Source organism: Microdochium trichocladiopsis (genome assembly GCF_020744255.1).
Source record: "Microdochium trichocladiopsis strain MPI-CAGE-CH-0230 chromosome Unknown B0I36scaffold_6, whole genome shotgun sequence".
Taxonomy (NCBI): Eukaryota; Fungi; Ascomycota; class Sordariomycetes; order Xylariales; family Microdochiaceae; genus Microdochium; species Microdochium trichocladiopsis.
Window position 1 is genome coordinate 695,398 of NW_025763549.1, and position 22,092 is coordinate 717,489.

The window sequence follows — 22,092 nt, forward strand, 5'->3', positions numbered from 1 at the left end:
GTTCCAACAAACGGTCACAAGCTACTCGTTGAGCAAGTCAGTGAAATCCCTGATATTAAGTAACCTGGCCAGCAGATTTTGGTCGGTTCACTCTCACATTTGTAGCTAGTTCAACCTTGTCCTACTATAGTAAATCGATCCTCAGACTTTAGCCATGTCAAATTACTTTTGATCATTTTGCCCGGGAAAACGATAACTATACCGTGTAACTCTCAGAGCGCAACAGCAACGACTACTCACCTTGTGCCTTTTGCCCCAATGGCCATTCTAAAAAGACTGGCGATCCAAACCAACATTGACATGATTGACTTCACAAGTAGTACCAAATACGGCAGCCACACCCAGAACCTCGCAGCAGAGGCTTGCTTGTATACTCCTGATAATGATATTCCTGATTCATCACACTAATGTGGAAGCTCAACGGAGCTTTGTACAAACACCACAACCCAGGAGACCGGTCCGGCTGATACCCTAGAACTCCGTCGTGATTCCCAGAATACCAGTCGCGAGCTTCTCCTCGGCATTCTGCTTCAAAACGGCCTGGTACACGGGGTCCTCGTTCTGGTAATAGTCGAGATCCCTGTAGGCCCACGAGCGTCAGTATTCGAGTCAGAATTCGAGATGGATCTGGATTGACTAGAGCCTTGCAGCTTTGAATCGACGTGAACAGGTGGGAATATGGATTTCGGCCAGAGAGCAGGGAGGGGAGAAAGAAGATAAAGAAAACGTACGCCTGGCTCGCAAAAGTGATCTCGGTCACGACGGTCCACGCCGCAGACGGCGGCTGGGATACGAGCACGTTGGCCTTGCCGGCCTTCGAGGAAATGATGTATGTGCTGCCATCGGGCTGTACCAAACACACACAACCGGTCAGCGTCCTGCACTTGTATTCCTGACGTGTATGTTTCTACTGGGGGGGTGTCAAGCATCGCCGTCTAATTCCCACGCCTATACAGTATACTGACCTTCTTGCACAGGCTTGCCAGGTCCGCAAACCCCTTGATCGCGAGCTCCTGCTTGCTTTCGTCGGGCACGGCGACGAGGCCAATTCTGGTAATGGGCATCGTGGAGAGAATGGGTGGTGTTGGTTCTTTCGTTCAAGATCTGGATTGCGACGTGTTGTGTCTTTTGCGATGTTGCGCGCAATATGTGAGAGAGAGTGTGTGCGTGTGTTTGCGTGATAGTTTCGCCAACGTCCTCCTCAAAGGATTGGCTTCAACGAGCAGCTTTCTTGTCTAGTCACAAGAGACACACCCTCCCAAAAAGCATGACCTGGGGAGCTGACGCCGGTCTTATACCTCGCTGGCCTCCCCCTCTCTCCTCCTCCCCACCCCCCCCCCCCCCCCCCCCCGGTGAACCCCTCACTGACTGCACTTGGGCAGATCGATCTTCAGGGGTCCCAAGACTCGCCAAGCGGCCGTGCGTCCCAGCATATTCCCGAATAGAATACCGACACCCTTTTCTGGCGCGGCCCTAATGGCGACGATCAGATTGTCAGCTGACTACCTTAGAAAGGGAGCTATCTCCCCCACCTCTGGACCTGACTAAACCTGTGGTGGACTTAAGGGGATCGGCATTATTGGGGGGGACCAAGCGGCGCTTCCAAACCCCAGAATGGGGACCGGACGAACCGACAATAAGACTCTCTGGTCACCTTCAAGTCGCAAAAGGACGCACCGCCCCTCCCCGATTGCCAAGATATCCGCCAGGATGGCGGGGTCTTGGCTGTTCCAAGGCCCATGCTCTCTCTCTCTCTGGGCGGGGGGACAAATGCTGCCAGGCCTTTGTACCAAAAGTTGGACCGAGGTTCCGCATGGGTTTCTCGTTTTTGGGAAAATGAACGCATGTCGCGCTAGCCTTTGTGGCGCTTGTCTAAAGTGACCGAACCAAAGCCCTGGCTCACTCCGGTGCGGGGGACAACGTGCCAGGGCTCACTCACCTGCTTGCGGTCCCCTCATTTTCCAGGGTGCTTTTTCTAGTCCGATGCCCCTCCAATATTCAAGTCACTCTTGTGTAGGGAGAAAACCAAAGACCAGGAACCGCAACGCTCCCACGACATTCAGGTTAAGCATCGTCAACGCAGGGCAGGCCAACGGGGGACCCGGATGGGGCGCTACTGCCGAGAACTAGTACTGCTGCTGTCAAATGTTAGCCTTTCCCCTCACTTTTCTTTTTGGCCCCCAGACTTACATGTACGTAAAGCCCCCCCTGCACACACAAGTCCCAGGATACCGGGTTCTTTACTTCAGCACTACACGCGCCGAGCCGAGGCAGACATGCCTGCCAGGACCGTTGGCATCCATCCAGCAATCCAGCAGGCGCGGATTGGACCCTGGCGGGACAGGCACCATGCGACCAAATTGTTACTTTCTCGTTGTCTCTCTCTCTCTCTCTCAAAAAAAAAAAAAAAAAAAAAAAAAGAAAGAGTTGCGGGCAGCGCAACTTGTAGCGTTTGGTCACAGGGAGAGTACAAAGATGCCGTGTTGTGAGAAGGACTCGTCGCTCCGTGATTCTCTGTGCAGAAACCAAGCCATTCCCATTTTATTTTTTTGATCGTTCAATCATTCGTCCAGACCAGAGGCGAAAACGCTAACACGTGTGTATATATATGAAACATACTTCCTTCCGCTCGTTTCGCAAAAACGCCGCCGCTGTGCCAATCATAACAAAAGACAGGAAACGACGTATCAAGGCCAGGCTACGAGAGCATCGCTCTTCTGCGCATATTCCAGTCATACAACATACTCGGATCATGTTGCGAATACCCTCCTGATGTAGCTCCACCGTTTCTCCTGCTGTTCACCCCATCATCTGTTCCATACACCCCCCGCCTGCGCGCGTGTTCTTGCAAGGTCGCTCAGCGACGAGCATTGCCCGAGAAACCTGTCTCACCCTTTACTGCCTTGGCAGCCCGGGATGTCCTCCATGCTACAGCTCCCTTCTGCACATTGTTTTAGTACAGGAGAACAGTCCCGCCACGTCAGCGATTACGTGTTGAAAGTCCCGCGAATCTTGGCGTAAAGGTCCGTGTCAAAGAAGTTGTAGTCGGTGTCGAGCTCGCAGAATTCGTGCTGCGTCAGGAGACGTTCTGCCGTAGGCCGGTCGCGAGGGTCGCTATTTGAAGAACAAAAAGGTCAGCACCAATTCGAGAGGACGAATGGGAATTCGTCATAGTCGAGTCAAGAATACTCACACAGTGAAGCAGTCCAGCATGAACCCGAGCGCATACGGACTGATCGCCTCGCGGACCTCGTCCGCAATGGGTGGCGTCTCGCCATTGGCAATCTTGTAGATCGCGCCGATTGCCTCCTCTCTACTCCACGGCCGGCGACCCGCAAACATCTCGAGCACGACGCACCCCATACTCCAGATGTCAACCTTCGCAGAGTATCCCTCTCCCTGGGAGCGGATGACCTCCGGCGCCATCCAGAACACGGAACCCTGCATGGAGTTGGTCTTGTCGTTGCCGTAGATATTGTCTGTCTTCTTGGAGATGCCGAAATCGGAAATCTTGCACGTGCCGTCCACATCGAGGAGGATGTTGTCGGCCTTCAAGTCGCGGTGCAGGATGCCCTCGCGGTGGAGGTAGGCGAGGCCAGATAGCGCCTGGCGTGTCAGCGAGCTGACGACGGGCTCCTCAAACTTGCCATGTTTCCGCAAACACGATCCGATGCTGCCACCAGAGATGTACTCCAGGAAGATACTGATGCTCGTCTCCTTGCGCTCGCAACCCAGGTACTGCACAATGTTGACGTGATCGAGGTACTGCATTGTGTCGATTTCTTGGTCGAGGGCCGCGACCAATTCTTTGATCTTGTTCTTGTCACCCTGCGCGGCCTTTGGATTCACTTCGACTTCCTTGACAGCCAAAAACTCTCCTGTCGTGGCGTTCATGCCGAGGTACACTCGGCCATAAGTGCCCTTGCCGATAAGCTCACCCTTGAACCAGCGGAACGTGGTCTGCCGCTTGGGCAGAGTATCCTGCGGGATCTGCGGCATGATCATCGAATCCCGTGTTGGCTGAATCTGCATGATGTTGGCGCCAAACATCTTGGTGCTCTTGCGCCGCTGTATCATGGACGTTGTGTTGCCAGCATTGCTGACGGCTGACTGGGTCGTGAATCGCTTGTTCGCCTCGTGTGCGCCCCTTGCTACTTCACGGATAGACTTCATACGTCCGAGGCCGCCAGACTTGCGGATACTCCGATGGGCGACAGAGGCAATGGAAGTCGGTCTCTCCAGCGCCTTGAGCGTGGACTCGTCTGAGCCAAGAGTATCGTTCTCATTGTACGTCGATGAAGCTGTCGTGGTCTCGGGCGCCGCTGAAGATGGGCCGGCGCTGGGCCTCGGCGACGGGATCTGGATTATCAAGCTAGGCTCGTCGTCCTTGCCCTCGTCATCTTCCGTAATGGCGGAGATCGGCGTCGATGGGTCTTGCACGACAAGAGACTCATCAAGCACGGGCTGGTCCAAATCGAGCTCCGGGAAGAAAGCGTCGAGGTTGCTCAGCAGTGCCTCAGGGGGAGGACGGTTAGCCCACACGTCCCGCTCAATGAAAGACTTGCGGCGGTTGAGCTTGCCCTCGTCAGACTGCCAATGCTCCGAACTTGGGGTGGGCGGAGGTCTGCGCTGTGAGTTCCAGCCGTCCTGCTCGTCTACGCCATCAGAGCCACCAAACGAAACAGAGAGGTTCTTCCTCGCTCTGTCAGTCTTGCTCACTGCAAGCGTCCCCTGCTTCTCACCATCACCACCACCAGCCCCGTTGCCGCCAGCTCCAGCCCCACCCATGGGCTTGCGTGAGCTCCTCGACGGCTGACGCCCTCTCACCGGTACAGCAAACAGCCCATCGTCCGAATCGTCGTCCCCAGAGTCATCATCCTTGGCAGCTGCGGGCGGGGGTGCGTAGTTGAACTGGACATCGGTGTCTTCAAAGTCCACGTCGGGACCATGAGACTTCCTTCGCGTCGGAGGGGTCCGTGCCGCATCGCCACCCTGCTTCGCCGCCGCCGCCGCCTTGGCAGCCGGACTGACCTCTCGATCGGTTGATTGTTGGGCTAGTTGACGGTTTTTAGCAATTGCTTCATAATGTGGCTGGTCACGGCTCTCAATCTCGATCAAAGTGCCGCCGGGCGAGTAGTCTGGCACGATAAAAGGAACGTCACCGCGACCCCAGGTCAAGGAGCCGGGTGAACCCGACCTCGAGCGCGAGTTGCTGCGCCCGGGGACACTCTGACCAAAGTCGACGGTTGACATTGCACCCTTACCTCGTTGTTGCTCCCCAGGCCCAAACGCGTTTGCTGATTCCGGTGATTTGCTGTTCGGTGACGCTGCCTGTCTAGGCTGAGATGTAGCCCCAGGACGACCCAACTGGCCCCATGTGCTAGACAAGTTGACCAGCGCACCAAGTGCTGAGCCAGTCTGGGGCGCCTTGATCTCGCCATTGCCAGATGGTGGCCGCCGGGGAGTTGGGAACCCATCGAGGCTGCCCTGCGAACCGCGTGTTGAGGTGCCCGGGCGCCTGCTGAGCGAGTTGGCTTTGATGAGCGTTGCACTTTCCACCCCCGGACGGGCAGGAGCTTTGCGCTGCGGGAGGAATGCTTCCTCGGGCCGCTTCTCCTCATAAGGCGATAGACGTGGCTGATCAAAGTCAACGTTCCGACCCACGATACCAACCGCCGGTTTGGCGCTATCCTGAGGCGGGTGGTCGTTGAGTGCTTCTCGTCTCCTGTTGAGATATGCCTTCTGTTGCCGCTCCATCGCAGCACGGTACTCGGCCGCCTTGGCCACAAGATCGGCATCCTGCTGCGCCGACTGGCTGGTCATGGTATTTGACCTTGACGACGGCGGTGACGAGTTAGACCTGCCGCGGTATTTCTGGCCATCTAGCGTCGCATACGCTTCCTCATCCATGCCACGTGCCGCTGAGCGAATCGTCGTCTCGTTGACGCGCACAAACACCTTGAGTCCTCCGGGCATGTCTGGTCGCGTCTTCTTGTGTATGACAAGGCTCTGGTCCTCCAGCGGCTCGTCATGGTCAGCACGGCCAAGATCAGTCAGGTAGATTTCGGCGATCATTGGGTCCTGCAGGCCGAGATTCATGCAGATATTAGCTCGCAGATCTATAGCCGTGTCGCAGTCCGTCACATCGCACATCCGGTAGTTCCAGCCGTCCATCGTGGCGAGTATGTACGATCTCGGCACGCCTGCCTTGGCCGGGCGAAACGTGGCCGTGCTCTCCGAGGCATCAAACCGACTTCCTTGTGAGTGCGGTTTGAAGAAGTTTGGGCTTGTCGGTGACTCGAGATCGTCTGGCGATGTGCCATCTTCTCTCTGTTTGTTCTTCCGCTTGAGGAAACTCAAGAAGCTTTTGTTGTCCTTGGCGGAATTCGGCTCGGCTCCAGCTGACCGATCCCCCGGATCCAATAGTGGAGAGGTGTGGTTGTTCTCCTGGCCATAACGACGGTGGTCTTTCCTCGTCGCATCAATCATCTGAGCAATCCCGCTCATCCCGTTCCGTAAGACCTGGCCAGCCTCGGGCGGAACACCAGATCCATAGATCGCGGCATTGGACGAGGCGGAGCCAGTGCTGTCCCTAGACCTGTGGTAGAAGCGACCCGAAGGGGACGAAGCGGACATATTGCCAGGTCTGCCGGCAGGACTATCGCCACGATTCCTGGATCCGGCATCCTCACTGCCTGGCGCAGGACTGGTCCTCCGGCTGCTATCAACATCAATCTGTTTAAGAATCTTGCGGTGGTCGGACTCGCCCGCGCTAGTCGACATGTTCGGCATCGTCGTCGACCTCGTCTGGGAGAACCGCCTCTGCGTGAAGCCCTGGCCTGGTGCCTTGATGGGTGTGTTGGGTGAACCGGTGTCGCTGCCCTGCCCGAAGCCGTGGCTCCCGCTTTGTGACTCCTTCCTGCTGTGTGCAGACGACGGCTTTGTCGGCTCAGCCGGCTTGCCCATGACAATGTTGCGGATGAGGCGGCGCATGCGTTTTCCCTCTTCGCGCTCCTTGGGTTGATTCCACCCTGTCCCACTGCTCGTGCACTCCTGCGCGAGCCGCGGGTACACCATCTGATGCATTGTGCTCAGATTACCTCGTCCGCCAGTCGTGCTGCCGAGCTCGAGAAACTGCGCGCCACATAGATTCAGCTTCTTAAACGTCTCCTGCCAGTCCTTTGAGAAGTGGTTGGCCGCGAGCCACAACAGCACGTGGTCAATCGGCCACTTGGCGACGAGCTCGGCAGGGATCCCAGAGTTGCTCGCAGACGTCACGTTCGAGGCCGTCGACATCATGCGATGTGCGGGCATTGATGTTGGAAAACCCCAATGGGAAGGAGTCTGGTCGTCGGCCGGTGTGGTGTTGGCGGTCGACTTGCTCATGGTGGTTGAGCTTAGCCAGGAGCTTTGCGACGGGGTCATGCGCGAAGCCGTGTCGTCGTAGTCGAAGCCTGGGATGCCTACGCCCTCGCCATATGTGTCCCCGCCGGGGATATAAGTCGCACTGACGAGGTTTGACGGGTCGTTGGAGGCGTTGAAAGGGGGAGGAGGTGGTATTGACGACAGCGTGGCTGCTGACGTCTTTGCGTGCAGTTGTGGGTTGTAGGCCATATGTTGGCCTCCTGGCGGAGGGGGAGGCACGGCGAAGCCATTTCGAGTATCGTAGGGTCGCGCTGTCCAGCCGCCTTGCCAATGTGAAGCGTTCGGAGGAGGCCCCGGCGGCGGTGGGAGGAGGATGCCGTTTGCGGAAGCTGATGGCGCGCTTGGGAGGCGAGGCGGCGGCGGCGGGAAGTTCATAATGTTGCCCATCTGCTGCGAAGGGTTTGGAGGGGACATTGGCGGCGGCGGCGGGACAGGAAAGGGCCGCGAGGGGTCCCTTTGTGTGTTTTGGTACATGGCGAGCGGCTGGGGGCGAGCCCAGGCGGGTCGCGGAACGTGGAGGAGTCGTGCGCTGTGCTGTCTGAAGGGGAGGTGTGTCGGCTGTTCCTGCGAGGCGCTCCTATGCTGTCGTGGCCGGCGACTGACTCTTGCTGTTCGTCGGGGCAGCACGAGGCACGGGGGGGTGAAGCCGGAGCGTTTGCGTCAAAGGTGCTGGTGGAGGTTGAAGGGTGGTGTTGAGGAGCAAGCGGAGTCGTCTGGCTGGGGGGTGCCGGCGGGCCAAGGGTGGAGGGTCGTCAGAGCCGGGGTCGCGCGCAGCCAGCCGTGCGTGCGTGGAGCAAGTCGTGCTTCAGGTTTTTGATGGCGGGCCGGGCTTCAAGAATGTTGTGACGGGCAGTTGAATGAGGGATGCATGGCCCGGATCTGCAAGCTCTGTTTGCTAACTATGAACTAAGGAGCGCACCTTGAGGCAGGCTCCTGCATTGACCTGTGTTAGGCGAGCCCAAAGGGCAGCCCCGCGGCTGAGAGGACACCCGTGAGACAGGTCGGGCAGCTTCTCTGTGAGAACGAGGGGAAGCTAAGGCCAGGGCAAGCCAGGGGACACACTTGAGCACACAGCTGACCGAGCAGCGAGGAGCCGCAGCGTGATGGAGGGAGGGGACGTTCCGCGGTAGGACCGGACTGCAGACGGAAGCAGAGCCTATCACAGGCACCGCGGATACGAGCGCAGCTACTGCACCAAGGCATCTGCATGTGGTTTTGCTGCATCCAGCTTCGCCATGAGCTGTTCAACTCTTCTGTTGAGCTCTTTCTTACGAATGCTCAATGTCTGAAGTCACCACTGCCATCAATGATTCGACTCGAATCTCCTCTCGCCGTCATCCTCGTCGCCCGGGCTGCCCGTCTGCCCCGCAGGCGGGACAAGACGAGGTCGAACATGCAGAAGCGACGTCCTTTGTGTGAAAAGCGAAGTGGCCGGCAGACAGGCGTGGGCGCTTAAGTGTGCAAGGGTTCATGCATGACGTGCAGCCAATCAGCAACGCTCCTGGGCCCTCCACTACAGTCGAGCCAGCCATCTCCCTGCAGGTTCAAAGGTGCATTGTGGTTGGATCGCGTGTGACAGCAAGTACTTGGGTGGGTGCAACTGGTAAGAATTCAATGGCTTCGTGTGATGCTATCCAAAAACAAAACGCCATAAATCCCCATCAACTTCGTTTCGTGCAAAACAAAAACAAAAAAACACGAGTCAATGGTTTAGGCCACACAACGAGAATCTCCTGGCGAACTTGCCGGTCCCACGGAGTATCGTCCTGACCAGGACGCTTCACATTACACTGCAGTTTTTGAGGTCGATACCGTAACCGGCCTGACACTGCTCCAGATAGCCAGCCTCCTCGGACGTGCCGGCGAGCGTGCTGCGTGGCCGAACCAGGCCCTTGACCCGCAGCGTCTGCTTGCCGTCGCTGTGCCACCACCGTAGCTTCTGCACCAGCGCCCGTTCCTCGTCGTCCGTGCTGATCTCCCACTTGCCACCGCTGACCTCCACCGTGCACTGCTCCTTGGGGAAATGCCACTCGGGTAGGAAGATGGTTGTTGGGGTCTCGTCGGACAGCAGCTTGGTGCCGTCGACATTGAGAGTGAACTCACAATTACGCAGGTCAAAGACGTAGTCGATGATGGCGCCGTTGGTATAGATCGGCGCAGGCCGGACATACGCCTCAGCAGCGCGGTATCCCGGCGCGTTGGTGAGCTCGGGATTCGGGCTGGAGCGCTCGGACGAGATGGATGGGTTTGTGAGCGTGCGCTTGAGGTTCGCCGGCGTGACGGTGGTCTCAGAGTTGCCATCCTTTCGGCCCTGTGTGGTGTTCACCTTGAGCAGACCATCCGACGTCTGAGTGAACTCGGAGTCTCGCGGTAGCGGCGTGATGGGCAGGGTCTGGTCGTCGACAGAGAAGATGGACAAGTCCTCTCCGTTCCATTGGTCCCCATAGTGGTGATCATTCTGACACGTTATGTATTAGCGAGAGTAAGGCAAGAGGTCAGGAAAGTGGGCACTTACAGTCGCGCAGTACAGCCACAAGGTATAGCCCTCCATATGCGCGCCTTCGACAGCAAAGTGATTGGCGTCCATTGCTGCAGACTGACTCGAGTAGTCGCCAGTCTTGTATGCTGCTTTGTCGTCCATGTCATACGGGATACCGAATTCGCTCAACAAGCAAGGGTGGTTGCCCATGTAGTCCAGGCCCTCCTTTCTCATCGCGGCTAGCTGGTCCTTGAAAGAGTTGCGGATGGCAGTCTCGCCAATCTTGATGGCAAATGCAGGGTGCAAATACTTTCCGCGCAGAACGCCAAACACATCGACATTCCACGTGCGGTTCCACTTCTTGGTCATGAGGGTGATGCCGTCGTAGTAGTGAGGTGCGTAAACCATATTGGGGTCGTCGTCTGCTGTCCCCTTGATGCTAGGTGGGATTTCGAGCACCGGTGGCTGGCAAAGCAAGATGGCGTCCTTGTGTATGGCTCGGATGGTATCGCGGTAAGTCCGATAAAACTCCATGAAGTACGTGTTGGTGAATTCGGGGTAGTCAATGACCTTTCCAGACTTCGGGTGCTTCGTGAAGTAGTCCTTGCGCAACAGGACATCGTTGGAAGGATCCCACACCCCGTGCTGGGCCCATATGCACTCTCCCAGCTTCCAGCCCGGATCTCTTGTCCAGCCATAGCGAGAGTCATCATAGTCGGCTGGGAGCCATGCCTTTTCTCCCTGGGGGTCAATCAACACGCGACCGACCTTGTAGGGACCAAGACCACCCATATCCCACGAGTCGACTTCACAAGCGCGTCCGGATCCCGTCAGGATGGCCTGCCAGATTGTAGGGGAAGTGCCCTTCTTGAGGTTCTGCTCCGAAGGTATCACGCTGATGTCATGGTAGCCAATCAAGCATCGATTCGGCTCGTTCAGGCTTTCCCAGCCAAACACGACATCGTTCTCCAGATCGCCCGCCTCGTGTATTTTCTTGGCGAGGTGCTCGCATGCGCGCATGAAATGGCCTTGAAGGTAATCCTGGATGTTCATCCCGTCAATAATGCACTTTGGTGCGAAGTCGCGGCCCCCAAAGAACATTGTGAATATTGTCGCAGCTGCGAGCCTGTTGTAATTTGTCGACCAAATCATCTTGGGGAACTTTTCGGGGTCACTGTATGTGTTGTGCACAATGGCCGCCTCGGTGGCGGCGAAGGTCTGAGGATTGAGGCCGCAGGCATAGATTGTCCACATGGGTGCGCCGGAGCCACCACAATACCGCGACCACTACGATTGCGTGATACAGTCAGACATCTGTGCCAGGTCAAGCGCTGCTCGGGGCATGTATACTTACCACGTCCTGATGCGGGTCCATGAAGATGTAGAACCCAAAGTCCTTGGCCTCCCTCAAGACGTCAATGGTGTGCTGGATCCATTGCTCGTCGTATTTGCCGGGGCCAGCCGCCTCGATGGCCTCCCATGTGAAGACGTAGCGGATGGTGTTGTAGCCGAAGCGCTTGAGGCGGGAGAAGTGGATGTGCGCATCCTCTTTGGAAAAGGGGCGACCGTGAAACTTTACGTTGTCGCCGTCGAAGAAGTTGTCTGCGACATGTGACGGGACGTTGGGCTCACTGGGGAACTTGTGATCGCCTGCAACATTGATACCCCTGAGGAGGACATGCCTGCCGTGCTGGTCGCGGAACTGGCCGTCCTCGATGGTGAGGCGCAGTGACGACATGGCGGTGTGCGAGTCGATCGCAGCAAGCAGACAAGGTGAAAGGCCGAGGCTGTGATATCCCCCAGAGCTGGCGGGTTTCGATCAAGGAAATGTGTTCGAGTTGCTGGCGAGGTTGACCTTGGGGATGTTCCCGGTTGCGTGGTACGAGGATATCGATAAGCTGGATGAGATGACGTGCCTCTGGCTGCGTGCGAGGCGGATGACGACGGGGAAGCGCAGTGGGGCAGTCGTGGCCAGGGACTGCGCGGGGCAGGATCGGGTGCGGCTGCAGCGGAGAAGAGGCGCGTGCGCAGTCTGGCTGACGATGGGTCGATGTAGGAGAAAGGGAGGAAGCCGGCACGATACGTTCAAAGTTGGAAGAAAGGACAAAGGAAAAGGGCGTACGAGGACGGTTGTAATGACGTCCAAGACGGTTGTAACCATGGGACTGGGATGGCCAGGAGTTGCCGTCCGTACTGCCTGACCTGACTTGCCTGCGGTGGCGTGCCGAGAGCCGCCACGCGCAGGACCGCACCGGACCACCCCCTCCCCCACTGCCTGCCTGCCACCTGCACGGATGCTGGGTGCTGGGAGCTGCCGAAGTTTTGCCCGTGGCTGCCACACTGTTACCCGGTGCAGCGGTCATGCACTTCTAAGTTCCAGGCTAGACCCCTGGCGCCCCAGCACATACTGCAGCACTGTCGCCCAACGCCTCGCTGACAGCTCCAGAGCTTGCCGCTGCGTGCTTGGTGGGGTCGGCAGCCACGAAGGTCGACATCATCACCAACACCACCAACGCCAACCCACAGCTGCACTTCTGTGCCTTGTGCCGAACCCTGGGCCGCCACACTCTTTTTGGTGCATCATTCTTGAGACAATACCTCTGTCTCTTCCACTGGCAGCAGCAGCAACGGCGTTTCTAGGCCGTGGTTGTGGCAAGGCTTGTCAGAGTCCTTGCCCAGGCCTTGGACACCCCGGCGCCTTGGCCCCGAGCTCACACAACTGGCAAGCTCGGCCCTAGACGGCAGCTTCAACTTCGTTATCTTTTTGAACAGACCACAGCTCGCCGACTCCGCATGTGCAAAGGCGTCTCAGGCCGAAGCAATCCATCATGTCGAGCTCCAAAGCCGCCCTCAAGGCGATCAAGGATGCCATAGGCAAGCAGAAATGGGACGATGCCATATCTCTGGCCCGCGATGTCTTTGACAAGGACCCAAAGAACTACCAAGCGTGAGTTGTCTGGCATGACAAGTCTCTGCTGGCTTCCCAAGTTTCCCATCCACTCCGCGCTCACTTCCTGACCCAACTGTGCAGATACGTCTTTTATGCATTCGCGCTGGACAAGAAGAACCAGGTAGATGATGCCGAGAAGGCATACGAGACGGCGTCGAATCTCCGCCCAGAAGAATCGCAGGCCTGGCAGGGTCTCATCAAGATCTATGAAAAGAGAGGCTCCTCCAGCATACCAAAGTATCACAAGGCCGCGCTCAAGCTTGGAGAAATCTTCCGAGACGCCAACGAGGTAGACAAGTGCCACGATGTGGCGCAGAAGTTCGTCGACTTCGCCCTCAACCAGGGGGACAGGGCACAATACGTCCAGGCCTTACACATCATGCTTCCAGACAGCCCGATATATGACGCGCTGGAAGGCCGGGTTCCGCATCCCTCAAAGACCTATGAGACCATGGCTCAGATTCTGGAAGTGGATGAGAAGAAGCGCATCAACACTTTAATCGGTGAGCGCAGGACCAGGCTTGGAGCCAAGCTTGGCGACGTCACTGTAGAAGTCACACGAGAAGTCTTGTGCAACAGCCCACTGGCCGAAATCTACCAGCAGCTTATCCTCTGGACAAGAGACGACGACATACGGCGGCAGTATGAAGAAAAGCTGCTGCAGTTTTGCTACGACAGATTGTTGGCAATGCACCCGGCAGACAAGCCCAAGGAACTCCCGAACGTGCAGAAGTTGGCCAATGACATGGTCATCATTAAACATCCGTTCAAGTTGGCGTGGGACATTGCTATTGAGTGGCAAGACTGCAAGGAGTTTAAAGATTGGGACGTCAACGTTCTGCGCCAGTACTGTGCGCACTTTCCAGACAGCGATCTGTACCGGGTGTTGACAGCGTTCATGACGAGCAGTATTTCGCCATTCCCAAAGCTCGAACCGGACGACACTAAGCGGTAAATTTCTCTTCCCCAAGCCAATGTTTATTATGACGCATAGCAAGGCAAACAAGATTACCTAATACCTAGCAATAGGTCAGCATCGACGGAAAAGACCGAAAGCACGGATGACAGTTCAGATGACGAGGATGGAGGCGCCCCGACCTCCGTCATTCCATTCACTGACGAGGATCGTCTCCTCATGATGACGGAAGGCATAGCTTCGACCAAGTCTCTTTTGGCCCACCGAATCGTCGGCGAGTACTATCAGCACTTGGAAGAGCACGAGACTAACGTTGAGCTCATGCGGAAAGCCATGAAGATAATGGTTACGGAAACAGAAAGGACAGGCAAGGTCTTCGTCAATACGAACCAGGCTTACATGGTCTACCTTGGTACTGCACTTGTCTACTACCAATCCCCAAGGAATCATGGCGAGGCCAAGTTCTTATTTGACAAGGTTCTCGAAGTCGACCCTACGTCGACACCAGCCATGATAGGCGTGGGACTGATCTATGAGGAGGAGGAGGAGTTTGACCAGGCTATCAATTTCTTGGAACGGGCACTGGTGGGTGACCCAGGCAACCTCAGAGTCCGCGCTGAAGTGGCGTGGTTGTATGCGCTCAAGGGCGACTACGCGCGCGGCAAAGCTGAGCTTGAAGCACTACTCGAGCCGATGAGCCAAGATGCTGTGTCAAAAGAGACCCTGGCACAGACCCGATACCGTCTGGGAATGTGCATCTGGAATCTCGACGATTCCAAGTCGGCTCGCAAGAGTCGCAAGGGAGCGTATGCCTGCTTCCTCGACGCGCTCAAGGCTGATTTCAGCTTCGCGCCGGCATACACAAGTCTCGGTGTATACTATGCGGATTATGCGAAGGACAAGAAGCGTGCCCGCAAATGCTTCTTACAGGCTGTGGAGCTGTCGTCATCAGAAGTCGAGTCTGCAGAGCGACTGGCAAGATCTTTTGCCGATGATGGCGACTGGGACCAGGTTGAGCTCGTTGCCCGGCGCGTCGTCGAGTCTGGCAAAGTGAAGCCTCCGCCAGGCTCAAAAAGGAAGGGTATCAGCTGGCCATATTCTGCATTGGGTGTCGCCGAGCTCAACAAGCAGGACCATGGTAAAGCGATTGTCTCTTTCCAAAACGCCCTCCGAATGACACCCAATGATTATCACTCGTGGGTTGGGCTTGGCGAAAGCTACTACAACTCTGGGCGATATATCGCGGCAACCAAGGCGCTACAAAACGCTCAGAAGTTGGAGGAGACAGCCACTTCGATCCCAGAAGACGATACGTGGTTCACAAAGTACATGCTTGCGAACGTTAAGCGCGAAATCGCCGAGTACGACGACGCCATTGAGCTATATCAGCAGGTATTGAATACGCGGCCAGACGAGGAAGACGTCGCCATTGCACTGATACAGACACTGGTTGAGGACTCGCTGGATTGTGTCGACAAAGGCTTGTTCGGCAAAGCGATTGAGCTAGCTCGGAGGGTTTTATCGTATGCGCTTACCGTGCCGGAGGCTGTGACCAGGACGTTCAACTACTGGAAAGCAGTAGGAGACGCCTGCTCGATCTTCTCCGCGGTGCAAAGTCGCCTGCATGACTTCCCGACCGAGGACATACGCAAAATCCTCGAGCAAGGCGAAGACGCCGAAGTTCCTTACACGGTCCTCCACGACGTCGACGGTGTGGGGAAGAGTGTCATTTTTGCGAAGGGCTTGTTCTCGGAAGACGAACAGCTCGGTGTTGATCTGACGCGCAGCTTGCACGCCTCTATTCTGGCACACAAGAGAGCTGTGCACCTTTCAGCTCAGGATATCCACGCTCAAGCGGTCGCTTACTACAACCTTGGATGGGCAGAAAACCGCGCGCACCAGTGCCTGCCTGCGGACATCCGCGCACAGTCGAGCAGATATCAAAAGGCTGCCGTCCGGTGCTTCAAACGCGCGATTGAGCTTGAGGCAAGCAATTCCGACTTCTGGAATGCTTTGGGCGTCGTGACCAGCGAGATCAATCCATCTGTAGCACAGCACGCTTTCGTGAGAAGCTTGTATCTCAACGAGCGTAGTGCACACGCGTGGACAAACTTGGGCGCCCTGGCGCTCATCCAGAATGACCCTCAGTTTGCGAACGAGGCGTTCACTCGAGCGCAGTCCAACGATCCCGACTATGCACATGCTTGGCTAGGTCAGGGCTTTGTTGCGCTCCTCTACGGCGACAGCAAGGAAGCGCGGGGCTTGTTCACACACGCCATGGACATCTCCGAAGCGTCATCGCTGGCCACGAGACGGCACTATTCCGTCTCACTCTTCGACCATATCCTCACCAACCCGCCAGCTCTTAGCAGTATTTCCCTGGTACATCCGCTATTTGCGCTGCGACAGCTTCACGGGCTGAACCCACAGGAACTCAGTTACGAGCACCTTGCAGTACTATTCGAAGAGCGTACTGACGACATTGGGCGGGCTATAGAGTCTCTCGACAAGACTGCCAACGCTCTCGAAGCTAGTTACGAGTCAACTGAATCACCACAAGCTCTAGGCCGCTTTGCACTGGCCAAGACAGATCTTGCGCGAGCGTATCTTGCCGCTGGTGACTACGAGCAGGCCGCGCAGTGCGGCGAGCTGGCCCTTCAGCTGAGCAGCGACAACTCCGAGAACGAGCTGAGCTCCGAGCAGCGCCGCAAGGCACGGCTCTCGGCACATCTCACCGTTGGGCTTGCGCAGTACTTTAGCAAGGAGCTCGACTCGGCGTTGGGCTACTTTGAAACCGCGCTCGAGGAGTCAGAAGGCAACCCGGACGCTGTTTGCGTGCTCGCACAAGTACTCTGGGCAACGGGAAGCGAGGATGCGCGCGACCGGGCTCGCTCCGCGCTGTTCGAGGTCATCGAGAAGGACTCTACGCATGTCACGTCGGTTCTGCTTCTGGGTGTCATCGCGCTCCTCGACGACGACGCCGAGTCCCTCGACGCCGTCCTGGCCGAGATCAACACCCTGCGGACCAGCAACACCGTCACGGATGCAGAGCAGGCGCAGATCGGCGACGTCCTGCGCGCCGTGGCCGCGCTATCCCAGCATGACGCGGCGGCAGGAGGAGACGAAGATCCCGTCCTCACGCAGATCCAGAGCGACATCATGCTGAACCCACACCTTCCACATGCCTGGAGTAAGTTGTCTCAGCACAGTCCCAGCAGCGACGACAGCTACGCGGCAGACATGGCTCTGCAGGTCGCGCAGAAGGCCATCCCGCCCCGCGGCGCCCTGGGTGCGGCAGACCTCGCCGAGGCGTTTGCGGGCACGGGTACGATTGCAGACGCGCAGAAGGCGGTGCTCGTGGCGCCGTGGAGTGCCTGCGGATGGGAGAGCCTTGCGGCGGGTGTTGCCTGAAGATGTGGACCCGTACATTGCAAGTCGTCTGGACAAAACACGCAGAAGGTTATTTGTTGGTAGCGTGGTGGCAGTCTTATGCCCATCTCGGAATCCCAATACACCGAAGAATTTATCTGATCCTGACATCATCTCGATTTTGAGGGCCTGCCCGCCACCATGTCGCGTGTCTCTACTTGCGAGATGTCGAGGACATTGCTACACAGATAAGCACCGTAGTTCATCATGAATGATATGTACGTGAAACTTGGCTCCACGGCCATGGACAGACACTCACGGGTAGACTGGCGCATAGTCACTCTAGCATGAATATGGATAGACTTGTGAATATAGGACTTGTAAGCATGGCAAAGAGAAGGAAACGATCGTGGCTCAAAAAACATTAGATAAAGCAAGAGAACACAGAAATAAAGAACAAAAACTGAACCATCAGACAAAGAAAAGAAAATTCAGCCCAGTGAACGCAAGAGAAATGAAATCAAGGAAAATTGAAGAAACTCGAAAACCCCGTACCCCAAACCTGCCCTTGACTGGGCGGAACCAGGATTATCTACCTTTCACATTATCACAGCAACCACAAGGATTTTGTCTATTGAGATGTTCTTTTCCCTCATACCTCTCTATATATCGGTCTAGAAACAAACAAACAAAGCTGCCCGTCATTATTACACTCCAGAAGATAGAATCATGACCGCGGCCGCCTAAACGGATGCGCCTCGGTATTCAGCACCCACTCGTCCAGGTCCACGACTCTCTCGTCGCTAAACACCAGGTAGAAGTACTTGAGCGTCTCGGCGAGCCAGAAGCTCTCCATCGAATCGGCCATGTTGCTGCCCCCTGTCACGAACGCCGCCCTGCTCCCGCCCGCCAGCCCGCCGTCGAGCACGCGCACGTCCCGGATCGCCGAGAACGCGAGCGGGGTCTCGGTCGCGGCCACGACCGACTCGAACATCCGCCACGCGACGTCCTGGTAGTAAGCCTTGCCCGTGATGCGGTACATGAGGAACACGCTCTCGATGGCCTCCGGGCGGAGCAGGTAGCGCGTGTCGCGGGCGCTGAGGAAGCCTTGCGGGAGAGGCGCGGGCTTGGGCAGCTTCTTCTTCTTCTTGTCAGAGAACAGGCTGTCGTCGCGACTGTCTTCCTTGGCGTCTTCGTCTTCGTCGTCCTGCCGGAAGCCCTTGAATCTGGCTTCGTCCCATGCGCATGCCTCCAGGCCGGGACACGCCACCATGTTGAAGATCTCTGGCATGACGCCGGTCGGGAACTCGTTGTACGCCCACGCGCAACCTCGCGCGAGCCGCTCGCCCAGGGTGACGTGCTCCTTGATGCCAAAGAGCTTGCCGCCGAGTCCAAACATGCCCCCCACAAAACACGTCAGGTGCTGGCCCTCGGCATCCAGGCGCGGGCCTTCCGACTCAATCCAGACAGTGCCCGAGAACAGGATATCCTCGCGGCCGGGCAGCATCGGCCGGAACAGCAGGTTCTTGGTCACGGCGTCCATCGCGCCACGGTACAGCTGCTCATATACGGGATCCTGCCCGCCCAGCAGCGCATGCATCTTGGGGAGATACTCGTACAGGGAGTCGGCCAGCGCCCCCAGCGTGAACATGCGCTCGAAAGTAAAACCCGTGCGCTTCTCGAGCACCTCCTCGAGCCCGACGCTCAAGTCGAAAAAGGTCGGCCACATGCCGGGCAGCTGCGTGATGTTCTGCGTGCGCTCAAGCAGCCGCGTGACCCGGTCGATGGCGTCGTAGTACTTGTCGTCGCCCGTGAGCTGCGCGAGGCGGGTAAACTCGAGCGAGGACGAGGCCACGGACGCCGACGGGTCATGCGTGCCGGCCACCAGCAACCCGGCCTTGGCCTTCTCAAAGTCCAGCCAGAACGGCGGCATGCGTGTGGGCGTGTCGAACGCAGCGTACAGCATGTCGCCCAGCTCAATGGCCTTGCGCAGGAGGGTCTTCTCTCCGCTCAAGTCGTAGGCGCTCAGCAGGCCGCCCAGGTGCCGGATCGTGGTCTCGAAGAAGTTGCATGCAGACTCCTTGGTGACTTCCCAGTCAATGGTGCCGACGGCCGCAACCGCCTCGTAGAAGTCTTTCTTGAGACCCAAAATCCACAGCGTGTCGAGGCTGTCGACGAGTGTGGCTGCCCAGCCGCCAAAGGGGTCTTTCGACCACCCTGAGACGGGCCGAAGCTCGTCGTGCATCCATGCCTTGTCCTTGTAAGCATTCCAGCTCTTGACGAAAGCCTTGAGGACGGCGCGGCGTCGGCCGGCCAGGATCTCCTGGCGCTCCTTTGTGGGTTTGGGATCGCTTGCGAAGTCGTGCTGGACCGCGGGGATCTTGAGAGGTGTGCCGCGGGGCAGGGTCGTCGGGTTGGCAACGGGGTGCCTCTGCGGCAGGGAGGACCAGTCAAAGCTCGTGGTCACATATTGGAGGCGATGCCTGTGGGATGTCGTCGAGGCAGGAATGTGGACGTAGACGAGGTAACACACGACGAGGCCAACTAATATGGGCGTGAACCGAGACCTGCGGAACAGGTTTGGGCGGAGCATGACAGGCGGGCGTGTCTTGCTGAGCCGCAGCAGAAGGTCGGAGGTGACGCAAGGAGGTCGAGACGCACAGGGAAGCTGTGTTACCCCTGAAGGGCCTGTGCCGCGGAACAAAGCCAGGAAGGGTTCAGGAGTCGATTAGGTCGCGGAAGAATGTCAGCATTGTGGACGACCTGACGAGAGGAGCGGACAGGCGAGGCAGTGTCACGTCACACAGGATGCTGATACCGCAAAGGTGAGGAGCCAGTGGCGGGGGACATTGGAGGAGAGGATATTTGTGCCAGCCAGAAACAGACTGGCAGGTGGCCCAAGTCAAGCTGGCCTGAGGCCAAAGTGGCCGAGCATGCAGGGTCAGTGATCACGGCGGGCCAGGGACAGGACCCTTCCAGGGGTAAATGCGGGCTAGGGGAAGCCTAAAGCCAATTAAGAGCGCTGGCAGGCGCGCTAAAGGGTCCTTGGCAGCCGCGGATGCAGCCTCTATGCACTGCAACTGACATGGTGCGCGGCAGGCCCCGCAAGTTGCTGGAGAACTGGCGCCAGGCCCGCCCGCCTCCATGCACAAGACCAGTGGACGAGAATGACGGTGGTGAATCTATAATTGGGTATTCTTAACAGCGCGCTCTCTAGGAAATGGCCGCCTCCATTGGCATGTCCTTGGATGATAGAGACCAAGAACCAATTGCAAAACCTCTGCCTATTTAGCAGCCGCCGCCACCGCCGCCTCCATCACCACCACCTCCACCCCCCGAGGAACCTCCTCCATCATCGCCTCCACTGAAACCCCCGCCTCCGCCTCCGCTGTAACCCCCGCCCGAGTACCCGCCCGCACCATCGCCTCCATGGCAGTGACCACCGCCGTGATGCCCTCCGCCAGCGTGATGGCCGCCTCCACCGCAGTCACCCACACCTCCGCCATAGTAGGAAACGCCTGCGCCAGAGGCCGGAACCGAAGTGTACATCATGGAGTCCACTACTCCACCTCGATTTGTTCTTGCTGTTCCAGAGGAGCCATAGTATTGCCGGCTCGTCTGCTTCATAGGCCGAGGGGCATAATCTGGATGGAGCTTGTACTTGGGCTGTCATGGGGGACACGGAGTCAGCCGGGGTGTCTGTGACAAGATGTGTTGGGCTTGTGAAAGAGAGCGCCGACATACCTTTGAGCCGAAACACATGGTGACGGTTGTGCTTTAGAGACTTGAGGTCTTTGCTTTTTCCGCGGGTGAAGTGGGCTGTCCCTAGGGGTAATGATGACTTGTGCCTGCTGGTTTTGGGCTTCTGTGTGCGTCGTCGAAGGCAAAGAGCACTGCCGTGGTCGAGCGATGTGGACTGATTTGTGACACTTATGAGTGAAGTGTAAGGATGATGGATGCTGTGTTGAGGGGATGTCTTCTTTCGATTGTTTCTGTAGAGGTGAGGTGGTCGAGGGTTTATATCTCTATGTCCACGCGCCTGCCTGCCTGTCTGGTGTGTCTGCTTGCACAGCCAGCTCCATCGCTGGCCCGCGTGACAGTCACAAGAGGCAATGACGTGAATCGCAGCTTCCGGATCCGATGCTGCGCCAGAGATCGTGGGGCTCTGGCTGAGACTGGATGCACGCTCTGCCTGTACTCAGCCAAGTGGCCCTGCCCAGATCTCAGCGCACTCATCTGCCAGGCGGATGAGCCCGTGAGGGGTGCCTATCAGCCGCAGTGTCGAGAGATGCCTACTCGAAAACTGCCTGACGGCAGGACTCACGGGGGAAGGCCTGCCCCGGCCAAGCCTCCTCTAGCTCCGATCAGACTGCGAACAAGCTTCTCTCCTAGGTCTATGTCTCCCATTTCTGGAGCTCGACAGAGAAGGGCTGAGCCGGGGCTCGGTCGCCGATCCGGACAGGCTCCAATTCAGCTGCGCCGTTGGACCTCCGGCTCCGCACGTCATCATCCGTGGCCCAATCGGGCGACCGAGGCTCTTTGTTCCGGTCTAGAGCAATTAGCGCTGGAACGGACGGGGGCAGTGACCACGGCTGCGGCGGCGCAGCACCGCCCTGCACGTGTCTGCCTAGCATGTCACCCACCGAGCAGTTGACTCTGGGCTGAAGAAAGCTTCTAGAAGCAGGGGGCAGTGCACCAGGCCGGATAGTACTCAGACCTTCCCAGCTAGAGCCTGCTGACCATCTACACGTCCAGCCGCCCACGAACGTCATGATCTGGTTATCCTGGGCATAGCAATGCCGTGCCTGGCCGCTCCGGCTTCGGTGCCGGCAATCGTCACCACAGGCACCTTCTGTCACATGTCTTGGGTCTTGGTGGGTGCGTCGGCGGGACCACAATCTGTCTGCCGAGCACGTGCGTTGTGCATGCGCATGCAATGTATCTCTCCAGCTC

General features: G+C 57.5%; 7 protein-coding genes across 7 annotated transcripts; 3 read left to right on the forward strand and 4 right to left on the reverse strand.

The window, feature by feature from the left end:
- Positions 1–471: 471 nt before the first annotated feature.
- Positions 472–1,064, reverse strand: B0I36DRAFT_363602 (uncharacterized protein; the record flags this gene model as incomplete). Its single annotated transcript, XM_046158830.1, has 3 exons — positions 472–580; positions 732–847; positions 966–1,064. The coding sequence occupies 3 exons, from the start codon at positions 1,062–1,064 to the stop codon at positions 472–474; spliced, it is 324 nt and encodes a 107-aa protein (XP_046011286.1).
- A 1,923-nt stretch (positions 1,065–2,987) lies between these two features.
- On the reverse strand, positions 2,988–8,634 carry B0I36DRAFT_374664 (uncharacterized protein; the record flags this gene model as incomplete). The annotated part of the gene is made up of 3 exons (XM_046160300.1): positions 2,988–3,114; positions 3,194–7,959; positions 8,488–8,634. 3 exons carry the CDS (start codon positions 8,632–8,634, stop codon positions 2,988–2,990), a joined length of 5,040 nt encoding a protein of 1,679 aa, XP_046011287.1.
- Positions 8,635–9,013: 379 nt separating this feature from the next.
- B0I36DRAFT_290302 (putative glycosyl hydrolase) lies at positions 9,014–12,048 on the reverse strand. Its single transcript, XM_046151701.1, has 3 exons — positions 11,259–12,048; positions 9,941–11,191; positions 9,014–9,883 (listed from the first exon to the last, which is right to left on the reverse strand). Exons 1-3 carry the CDS (start codon positions 11,640–11,642, stop codon positions 9,206–9,208), a joined length of 2,313 nt encoding a protein of 770 aa, XP_046011288.1. The 5' UTR covers positions 11,643–12,048; the 3' UTR covers positions 9,014–9,205.
- Positions 12,049–12,415: 367 nt separating this feature from the next.
- On the forward strand, positions 12,416–17,245 carry B0I36DRAFT_410671 (uncharacterized protein). The gene is made up of 3 exons (XM_046161919.1): positions 12,416–12,851; positions 12,936–13,805; positions 13,884–17,245. Exons 1-3 carry the CDS (start codon positions 12,733–12,735, stop codon positions 17,179–17,181), a joined length of 4,287 nt encoding a protein of 1,428 aa, XP_046011289.1. The 5' UTR covers positions 12,416–12,732; the 3' UTR covers positions 17,182–17,245.
- Positions 17,246–17,866: 621 nt separating this feature from the next.
- Positions 17,867–19,732, reverse strand: B0I36DRAFT_374667 (glycoside hydrolase family 47 protein; the record flags this gene model as incomplete). The annotated part of the gene is made up of 2 exons (XM_046160301.1): positions 17,867–19,622; positions 19,707–19,732. 2 exons carry the CDS (start codon positions 19,730–19,732, stop codon positions 17,867–17,869), a joined length of 1,782 nt encoding a protein of 593 aa, XP_046011290.1.
- Positions 19,733–20,473: 741 nt separating this feature from the next.
- On the forward strand, positions 20,474–21,136 carry B0I36DRAFT_324839 (uncharacterized protein). The gene has a single exon (XM_046154165.1). It carries the CDS (start codon positions 20,569–20,571, stop codon positions 20,842–20,844), a length of 276 nt encoding a protein of 91 aa, XP_046011291.1. The 5' UTR covers positions 20,474–20,568; the 3' UTR covers positions 20,845–21,136.
- Positions 20,853–21,911, forward strand: B0I36DRAFT_410685 (uncharacterized protein). The gene has a single exon (XM_046161920.1). It carries the CDS (start codon positions 21,089–21,091, stop codon positions 21,791–21,793), a length of 705 nt encoding a protein of 234 aa, XP_046011292.1. The 5' UTR covers positions 20,853–21,088; the 3' UTR covers positions 21,794–21,911.
- Positions 21,912–22,092: the final 181 nt, after the last annotated feature.

Excerpts from the sequence above, each read along its gene's own strand:
- B0I36DRAFT_410671 (XM_046161919.1), top strand. The coding sequence starts at position 12,733 with ATGTCGAGCTCCAAAGCCGCCCTCAAGGCGATCAAGGATGCCATAGGC. Across the intron at positions 12,852-12,935 it reads GACCCAAAGAACTACCAAGC|ATACGTCTTTTATGCATTCG; the intron begins GTGAGTTGTCTG and ends CCAACTGTGCAG. Across the intron at positions 13,806-13,883 it reads GAACCGGACGACACTAAGCG|GTCAGCATCGACGGAAAAGA; the intron begins GTAAATTTCTCT and ends ACCTAGCAATAG.
- B0I36DRAFT_290302 (XM_046151701.1), bottom strand. The coding sequence starts at position 11,642 with ATGTCGTCACTGCGCCTCACCATCGAGGACGGCCAGTTCCGCGACCAG. Across the intron at positions 11,192-11,258 it reads TGGACCCGCATCAGGACGTG|TGGTCGCGGTATTGTGGTGG; the intron begins GTAAGTATACAT and ends ACGCAATCGTAG. Across the intron at positions 9,884-9,940 it reads TGTGGCTGTACTGCGCGACT|AATGATCACCACTATGGGGA; the intron begins GTAAGTGCCCAC and ends ATAACGTGTCAG.
- B0I36DRAFT_410685 (XM_046161920.1), top strand. The coding sequence starts at position 21,089 with ATGATGGATGCTGTGTTGAGGGGATGTCTTCTTTCGATTGTTTCTGTA.
- B0I36DRAFT_324839 (XM_046154165.1), top strand. The coding sequence starts at position 20,569 with ATGGCAGTGACCACCGCCGTGATGCCCTCCGCCAGCGTGATGGCCGCC.